The sequence below is a fragment of the Cryptococcus neoformans genome, assembly GCF_000091045.1.
Source record: "Cryptococcus neoformans var. neoformans JEC21 chromosome 7 sequence".
Taxonomy (NCBI): Eukaryota; Fungi; Basidiomycota; class Tremellomycetes; order Tremellales; family Cryptococcaceae; genus Cryptococcus; species Cryptococcus deneoformans.
In genome coordinates, this window is record NC_006692.1 from 1027834 (window position 1) to 1037220 (window position 9387).

The 9387-nt window shown below is 49.2% G+C and overlaps 2 protein-coding genes across 2 annotated transcripts in view; both read left to right on the plus strand.

Annotated features, from left to right (window-relative positions):
- Nucleotides 1-624: 624 nt before the first annotated feature.
- Nucleotides 625-6116, plus strand: CNG03670 (adenylate cyclase, putative). The gene is made up of 5 exons (XM_572074.2): nucleotides 625-1779; nucleotides 1834-3416; nucleotides 3467-5358; nucleotides 5415-5770; nucleotides 5825-6116. Exons 1-5 carry the CDS (start codon nucleotides 1714-1716, stop codon nucleotides 5960-5962), a joined length of 4035 nt encoding a protein of 1344 aa, XP_572074.1. The 5' UTR covers nucleotides 625-1713; the 3' UTR covers nucleotides 5963-6116.
- A 151-nt stretch (nucleotides 6117-6267) lies between these two features.
- CNG03680 (ubiquitin carboxyl-terminal hydrolase 12, putative) overlaps nucleotides 6268-9387 on the plus strand; it is a 4836-nt gene continuing 1716 nt past the window's right edge. The window contains exons 1-5 of the mRNA XM_572075.2: nucleotides 6268-6701; nucleotides 6763-7824; nucleotides 7877-8301; nucleotides 8348-8545; nucleotides 8592-9387. The exon at nucleotides 8592-9387 is cut by the window's right edge and continues 422 nt beyond it. Of these exons, the coding sequence (XP_572075.2) occupies nucleotides 6335-6701; nucleotides 6763-7824; nucleotides 7877-8301; nucleotides 8348-8545; nucleotides 8592-9387 (2848 nt within the window). The 5' untranslated portion in view covers nucleotides 6268-6334. The remainder of the gene's footprint in view (nucleotides 6702-6762; nucleotides 7825-7876; nucleotides 8302-8347; nucleotides 8546-8591) is intronic.

The window sequence follows — 9387 nt, forward strand, 5'->3', positions numbered from 1 at the left end:
GGATTTGAAAGGGGGAGTTTATATCGCCGACAGTCAGCTTCGGATGTGGCCATTCGTCGGTCTGGTTCCCCGGCCAGGCAATCTCCACCTTTTTATCTATTTATTCCAATGTAAGAAGAAGAAGCATATGAAACGCCGTCTCGCAGTTTGTCCCAGGCAAACAACCAGACCAATCGACATTAATGACTGATTTGCAAAGATTTGTTCACTTGTAACGGTTTGGTCTTGAGATTTGTCTCGCAGTACTTTAGATGAAGAACTGGCGGAGAAAATCGCAAGAAGATATCCAACTGTCCGTTACAACCAGGTAGACTTTTCTCGCCCTTCCTTCTTGTCCTGGGACGCTGGGGGAACTGCTGTCCTCAGTAGACTGATCAAGACTTGTGTTATGCTGTCATTTTCAATAATTCCTACCGTGCGCCTGCTCGAGGCATGAATGAATGATGGAGAAGCATATTTCAGAACTTTATTCAAAGGAATTGGGCATTAATTCAAGTAACCTATATATGATTATTTGGACGCCCGGATCGTTTTGCGATTATTGGGCCGAGGGGGGACGCGGCGGCCGGGTCTCTCCGCTAAAACATTACAACAGTCTGACCACAATCCGCAATAGTCAATTCCCCTGTATCTTGCCTTGCCTGGCTTTCCATTCACTATCGTATTTCTCCTTCCGCTTTCCGTCAGCCTGGTCCCAGCTTGAACGGCAGACCTGCGCCATCAGGATGCCCATGTTTCGCAGGTCCGCATCTTCGCACAGCACCTCGGATGCTGCTGCTCCACCCACTCTCACAAACGTCACGGAAGGATCTCCCGTCGCATCCGGAACTTTAACGCGGCAAAAGAGGTCACGCAGTCATGGAGGAGGAGGATCACCGGCAAGCACATTCTCGTCAAGATTTGGGATTCCCAGATATTTACCCCACCAACATCAACAGTCTCATGAGCAGGAGCAAGGAGAAGCGCCGCGGCCAGACAAGCCGGCAACAAAGGAGATCCCGGTTTCGTCAGAACCAGAGGTATATGGCAGTGAGGCTGGAGAGGAGTCCAATTTCGGTCAAGAGCCTGCAGATGAACAGCTCGTACCGGAGACGGGTTCATGGTCTCCTCAAAGTCGACACTCCTCTCGCAAACTGTCGGTTCAAACCGTAGAGCCGTCTAGTGATGACGAAGTACGGTCTCCCGAGGAGCGACGAGTATCCCCTTTGATCAAACGACTTGGTGAGGAACCTCCATTCATGCTCCCCCATCCTTCACGCGCAGACTCAACATACCAGGAATATCCCGGTGTAGTCATTGGTTCGTTTGCGGGAGGAGGCCCAGACACGTTGTTTGGCAATGGGATGCAGTTAGAAGGGACAATGGATGATATTCTCGATCCAAATGCTGCAAGGCAGGAGGATAGAGGGAACCAGGCTCCAGCAGGAGCAAATATCGCCCCATGGTTAATGGATGATAGTCCTCCATCACCGTCCGAGAATCCGTCCCCAGCATCGCCGGCGACGCAAGAAAGACCTGTCAAAGGACCTGCGGCAGCTCTCAGAGAGAAGGACCTCAGGAAAGCTTCCACAGTCCTCAACCATTTCTCCTCCGTGCCTTCACTGCCAAAGATAAGGCGACACGGTAGGGCAGAGACAACAACTCCCGATCAGACCCCTCGCGGATCTACCCATTCTCAATCCAATCTCGCTTCAAGTTCTTCAAGCTTGAATAATGAAACCCGCGAATCTCGTGTGTCGGTTCATTTACCAAGCACCCATCCTACCCATTATGGATCCCGTAAGTATCATACTGTTAAATCGGCGCTTTGCGACGGAATCTGATGATATATAGGAGGAGGAGAGTTCTTACGACTCGTTCGAATTTATTGATATCGCCAACCGGGACTTACAAACCATCCCCATCTTCTTACACCTTCACGCTCACGACATTATCATCCTCAATATCTCTAAAAACCCTATGACAGATATTCCACTCGATTTTATCCAGGCCTGTACTAGTTTGAAAGAGTTACGCATGTCCAATATGGCCTTAAAGAGGGTACCTATCAGTATCCGCGCAAGTACAACTTTGGCAAGACTGGACGTTTCGTGTAATCGCATTGCCGACCTTGAGAGTGTGGCCCTTCATGAGGTTGAGACGCTTGTATCACTCAAGGTGCAGAACAACAAGCTTACCTCAATGCCAAGCTACTTTGCGCAGATGAAGAGTCTCAAGTACCTCAACATCTCCAATAACAAGTTTGAAACTTTCCCCTCGGTGGTCTGTGAAATGTCAAACTTAGTGGATTTGGATGTGTCGTTCAACAACATCGCAGAGCTCCCTGCCAAGATGTCCGATCTCAAATCTCTGGAGAAACTCGGCTTATACAGTAACGATATATCCAACTTTCCCGAGTCTTTTAGTACTCTTGCAAACCTGCGCATCCTTGATGTAAGAAGAAACAAGATCACCGACCTTAGTGCTGTGTACGCCTTGCCGAACCTTGCAACTCTCCAAGCCGACAACAACAACATCGTCACTCTCGATGCTCAGTTGGGTGCCAATGTTCGGCAATTTTCCGTCCCTCATAATTCGGTTACCCGATTTACACTTGCCCCTCCTCCAAACATGGCAGTTGTTACCTACATGCTCACCAATCTTGACCTCTCGCATGGTAAAATTTCAACATTAGCAGACGAAGCATTTAGCGGTCTGACCAATTTGATCACCCTCAACCTCAACTTCAACCAGTTCACAAAACTACCTGCAACACTGGATAGATTGACGAGCTTGGAGGTCTTTTCGTGCACAGATAATATGCTCAACTTAGTGCCCGCTGGTTTTGGCAAGCTCCGAAGACTGAGGGTGATCAACTTGCACAACAACAATCTCAAGAGTCTTCCGGAAGACCTGTGGGCTTGTGGTGCTCTTGAGATCTTCAATGCGAGCTCAAACTTGCTGGACTCCTTTGTTCCGCCACCTGCAGATATAGAGTCCGTCGTTGGTCGTGTCGGATCAGGTACTTCACAGACCAGTAATGGCCGAAAAAAGCACAGCGTGCCGCCGATCGGATTGAGCATTCGCAAGCTCTTCCTCGCTGACAATAGGCTCAACGACGACATCTTCCATTGGATTTCTCTTATGCCCAGTTTGCGCATCATTAACCTCAGTTTCAATGACATCTATGAGGTTCCGCCTTTCACTTTGTGCAAGTGCGAGAGACTTGAAGCGCTCTATTTGAGTGGAAATAAGTTGACGAGTCTGCCATCTGAGGATCTGGAAAAGCTGCAGAGCTTAAAGGTATTGCATCTCAACGGCAACAAGCTGCAGACACTGCCTAGTGAACTGGGAGCGATCAAGACATTGCAGCATCTGGATGTTGGAAGCAATGTGCTAAAGTATAACATTGCCAACTGGCCTTATGACTGGAACTGGTGGGTATTTCATTCTTGCTTTCCTTATAGTAGCTAACGAAAGTACGTAGGAATTGGAATACTTCACTGCGTTATCTTAACTTGTCCGGTAATAAGCGCCTCGAAATCAAACCCACTTCGGCGCACGAAATGAACCATGCCTCCTCCTTCCGCAAAGAGCTTTCGGATTTCACCGCCCTCACTCAACTCCGCGTCCTTGGTCTCATGGACGTCACCCTTCGTATTCCTTCCCTTCCCGACGAAAGTGACGAAAAGCGTGTACGAACGTCATTCTCGGATATCAACAATATGGCGTACGGCATCTCCGATATGTTGGGCTCCATTGACAATCTTGCCATGTTTGACTTGGTAGTCCCACATTTCAGAGGAAAGGAGAATGAGTGTTTGTTTGGGATGTTTGGAAGAGCAACGACTACGCTACAAGGCGGAAAGATTGCAAAGCACGTCCAAGAAATCTTTGCAGAGACCTTGACTGCCCATTTGCACAAACTGGAACCCGGAGAAGAGCCAAGTGAAGCTTTGAGGAGAACCTTTCTGTGGGGTGATCGTAAGGCCTTTGAGTTCTTCAGCGGCAAGCTTCAGCTTGAAAAGGAGCGCAAACCGTCGTGGACGAGTTTCGCTAGTTTTGACAGCATGTTCCGCGGCTGGACACCAGGTGTCAACTCGGTCTTGCGCACTGGTGCTTCTGGTGCTGTTGTTTATCTCGTGGACAAGGTCCTACACGTAGGAAGTATAGGGGATACTCTCGTCGTGCTTTCACGCAAGGGCGACGCTGAACTTCTTTCGAAGAGACACGATCCTACAGACCGTGAAGAAAGTGCGCGAATTCGAAAGGCAGAGGCATGGGTGTCGACCAAAGGTTTTGTCAATGATGATAAAGACCTCGACATTTCGCGAGCTTTCGGGTACTGGCATGAGTGCCCTGCTGTCAATGCTGCACCCGAAATCAGGACCCGTCGGTTGCAGGAATCCGATGAGTTTGTAATTATTGGTAACCACGCGTTATGGCAGTTTTGTTCTTATCAAACAGCTGTTGACATCGCAAGGACGGAAAGGGACGATCCAATGATAGCGGCGCAAAAGTTGAGAGACTTTGCAATTTCATACGGAGCCGAAGGGAACGTGATGGTCATGGTGGTGAATGTGTCTGATTTGTTCCTTGGCAAAGGTGGTCGAGCGCGTGGGCCGTCGGAGCAGACAGCTGCTGATGCCAGTACCGATGTGGAAGGATATACTGTTGCAAAGAGACAAGTCAGGAGGAGATACGATGAAGTCGGCGATCGAACACTCAACCGACTCCAGCAAGAAATTGAACCTCCTGTTGGCCAAGTGGCAATTGTCTTCACCGACATTGTGAATTCTACTCATCTGTGGGAGACGAACCCCGCCATGCCGACAGCTATCAAAATGCACCACAACCTTATGCGACGGCAACTCCGATTGGACGGTGGATACGAAGTTAAGACAGAAGGAGATTCGTTCATGGTGTCTTTCCAATCTGTTACTGCTGCGCTGTTATGGTGTTTCAACTGTCAGATTGGCTTGCTCCAACAAGAATGGCCGAGAGAGCTTCTCGAGGCGCATGATGGGAAGGTGGTGCACGATTCAAACGGGACGATTGTTCAACGAGGTTTGCGGGTGCGTATGGGTGTTCACTGGGGTGCGCCAGAGTGCGAAAAAGATCCGATCACGAGGAGGATGGACTACTACGGTCCTATGGTAAATCGTGCTGCTCGTATCAATGCGAGTGCAGATGGAGGCCAGTTGATGGCGAGCCAAGACGTCCTGAATGAGATTGCGCCGCTGATGGAGTATCTGAACTCGAGTGATGAACAAGTGTTGAATGATCTGCAGGGTGATTTGAAGAGGGAAGTTATGGAGTTGAGGAGGATTGGTTTAGAGGTTAGGGACATGGGTGACAGGAAGCTTAAAGGACTTGAAGGTTAGCCTGGGCTGGTTCTGAGTTTTCATCAATGATATGCTAACAATGCAATATAGTGCCGGAAAGGCTTCATCTGCTTTATCCCAAGACTCTAGCCGGTCGACTTGAGATTTCCAACGAAATCCGAGCCGAAGTCGAAGTCAACGATGCTCGCAAATCTGCTGAGCGCCAGCGCAGTGTTGATATTGACCAGGTCTGTCAGCTTTCCGATATCGCCTTGCGATTAGAAGCTGTCTGCTCCTACAACCCTACTCCCTCATCACCTGGTGACACTCCCACGGCAGGTGTCATGAGATTACATCCTCCAGCAAGTTACCTGGGTCCGTCTATCAGAGAGGATATGAATGATGAAGAGTTATGGACGATCATTGAAAGCTTAGTGGGGAGGATTGAAAACGCGATGTCGACTCTGGTGAGTCGCGTTCATCTAATTTGCCCGTAAATCCATGCTGATTAGCCATTGAAGTATCTCAAAAACTTTGGAGAATTTAGTACTGTACTCGCCGCTCTGGAATCGGCCACGAAAATTGACCAAAAGCTCATTGTGCATGCGTTGGCCTTAATGAACGAGGCGATGGGGAACGCTGAAGAGAACGCGATATGATTTTTTTAAGAACTGTTGTTTTGATTTGGATTTTGGGTGTTTTGTTACGGGAATTGCACTGTTTACAACTTGTATAATAAATTAGCATGATACGACTAATGAGATATATGTACCGACAGATACATTTCTTGGTGCATGCATGGGCTGGTGGCATGTCATACATAGATGGGCGCTGGCGGAAGAGTGCTGCTGGTTCGAGAATTTTCTTCCGCTGCTCTCTCACCTGCTGGCTGCCGTCCCCCCACCCCGCCGCGTCATTGCTTATCCTCTTTCCACTCCATCTCCGCTCCTTCTTTTCTTCTTTTCCTCTATCCTAAATCCGCCAGAGTGCCCACGGACATACCCACAAAAGGGCACTTTGAAAACCTCTTCATGTCGTCCCAAGACTTACCCGGCACACTCAAACGGCCACGCTCCACTTCGCGCCCTCCTTCCCCATCCTCCGGCTCGTCCCCAAAAAGAGCAGCTTCCGAAGATCCATTTCCTTCAAGTTCAGACTCGGGACGCGTGTTCGACCATCTCATTACTGATAACGGCGGCATGGTAGCCGCTTCAAGCCCGCTGAGGCAGGATATTGGCGATAATGAGAGCAACAAGAGCTGGGTTGAGCTCACCCAGCAAGTCAAGCTCGGGTCAGATGGCGAAGAGGATGTGGAAGGTGATACTACCTTGAGAACAGAAGGGAGATTTTTCCTTGTGTCCCAGGAAGTTTGGAAAGAACGGAACAATGAGCTTTTAGGTGCGTTGATAAAATATTCAGCGATGAATATATGAGTCACCCTAATGCGCCGTATCCCTAGGCTTACTTCCTCCTCCATTCAACCACTACGAGAGATACTACATTCTCCCTAAGTCCATTGTCCAGAAGGTTCAGCTCCTTGCCCTTGGCGACGCCAACGACATTGCGGTTCAGCCTGAAGACTTTGCGGAAGCTATGAAGGAGCTCGTGCCTGATCATTCAGCCGAGTCTTTCTGGGTGATCCAGTCTGAAAAGACTGTTGCAGGTCACAAGCTTATTGGAAAAGCCAAGAAGGAGGATGTTTGGGCGCTGGGAGATGCGGAAGAGAATGAGGACTATGTGTTTGTGCCCGAAACTGGCTGGCAAAAAGTACTTGAATGGTTTGGCCCGTACGACGGACCTTCCTTACCTCGCTATTGCGTCCCCCCTGATAATATCGAGATCATTCCTGCAAACCTTCGACTTTTCATTGTCTTGCCCGCTGACGCCATCACTACCGCTGGTCAACCCGATGAATCTATTCAGAGTGTTCTTTTGGCTCCTAGCACCACTCCGATCAAGACTTTTGAGAGCTTTGCTGTCTCTGTCTGTAACCAGGAGATTGACCGTAGCAAACTCGCTGGGCAATGGGCTACCCGTTTATGGAAGATTGAAAAGTCAGGCGAAAATGATGAAAGTCTCCTCAAGTCTGGGTCTCTTGAAATCACTCCCAAAGCGCTTATTTCTACCAAGTGCCAGCTTATTGACACTTCGAGTGCCGAAGAAAACCTTGCAGAGGCTATTTTAGGCAGTTCAAAGTCCCAGATCATTGCTATCGAATTTGGCAAGATCCCCGAAGGATCCTCTACTCCCGTCTGGAACGTCGAAGTCAACAACGATAAGCAAGCAGTTGAGAAAAGTAATAAGCCTCCTCCTCTTTTCTCCAAGCCTGCCTTTTTTAGTGGATCCGGAAAAGCAGCTAGCGAGTCCGCTTCTACTACGGATGCTATCCAGACTAGGAGTCAAACCAGAGAACGAAAGGGCAAGGGTCTGGTCGGTTTGCAAAATTTGGGCAACACCTGTTTCATGAATAGTGCTGTGCAATGTCTGAGTAACACCAAGGAGCTTTCCCAATACTTCCTCTGTGAGTTAATCTTCCTGTTAATCTGTGAGATATTACTAACACATTTGCCCAGCCGGTGTATACACCGAAGAGCTTAATCGTGACAATCCTCTCGGCATGCAAGGTCAAATCGCCGAAGCCTTTGGCCAAGTAGTCGAAAACCTCTGGGCTCCTACTTCTTCTATGCATAGCTCCTACTCTCCCCGCCAGCTCAAATGGACTACTTCCAGGTTCGCCCCTCAGTTCGCTGGTTATGGACAGCACGACACTCAAGAGTTCATTGCATTCTTACTGGATGGTTTGCATGAGGACTTGAATAGGATTTTGAAGAAGCCATATATCGAGAAACCCGACTGGAAGCCTGGTGGTGGTGACAAGGAGTTGGCTGAGCTTGGAAAGGAATGCTGGGATGGGTACAAAAAGAGGAACGACAGTGTCATTGTCGACTTGTTCCAAGGGCAGTTGAAGAGTACCTTGGTTTGTCCCGAATGTCACAAGGTAGGTCACTAAAGTAGTAAAGACATCTACTAACGAGGACTTGCAGGAATCCATCACCTTTGATCCGTTCATGTACCTTACAGTGCCTCTGCCCATTGCGCAGAACAGACAGTTCAAGATCACCTTTGTCCCTCGAGACACCGAAAAGCCACCTGTCAATGTCAAGCTTTTGATCCCTCAAAATGCCTCATTCGCTCAGGTCAAGGATAAGATTGGGTCACTGTTCGACTGCAAGGGTTCTAGCGTAAGTCATTTAGCGATAAGGAACGTACATTGCTGACTCGTAATAGATCGTCGGCTTCGACCTCTGGAATAACCGGCCTTACGCTTGGTGGGCCGACTCGGACCACAACAGTGAAGCTAAAGACACCGACGAAGCTATCTTTTACGAACTCGACCCATCCGTCTCCGTTTCCGTGCCCAGGGGGAAATTCGGTTCCCAACCTCGAACAACCAGCCAAGATGGCTCATTAACTGTCCCCGTTTACACCTTCCGAACTGTCGAAAACTCTCGAGGCGGCTATCGAGCGGGCGATGTCCCTTCTGATCTCTCTCTCAAGCCCTTCTTTATTACCCTTACTAAGGCTGAGGCGTCTGACCCCAATGCCGTAAGGGAGGCTATCATGCGCGGTTACACACGATTCATGAAGCCCGAAGCAAAGGAGAACATTTACGTCCCCGCCTCTAGTGCTCAGGCTAAGGCTCCTACTCCACCCAAGAGCGACGATGGGGAGCCTGGGACAGAGATTCACATGAGCGGTGACCAGGCTACTGTCGTAGAGGTCCCTTCATCCCGGCAGTCGCCCGCGATTGGCGCCGAAGAGCCCGGGGAGGGTGCTCCCATGGAATTGGACTCTGCTTCTGCCTCCACGTCGGCAGTGACTGGCATCCAGCTCAGTGGATCTACGACTTCCCTTCTTAGCACCAACTCCATCAGATCTTCTATTTCTTTATCCGGCAAACTCGTGCCCAGAGCAGATCTTTTCAAAGTTTATGTTGCTGATCCCACTGGTGATTTCTCCTTTAAGAGCTTCAGATCGAACGAGAAGAAGTATGATGCTGCTCATCTTTACGACAAGGATATCA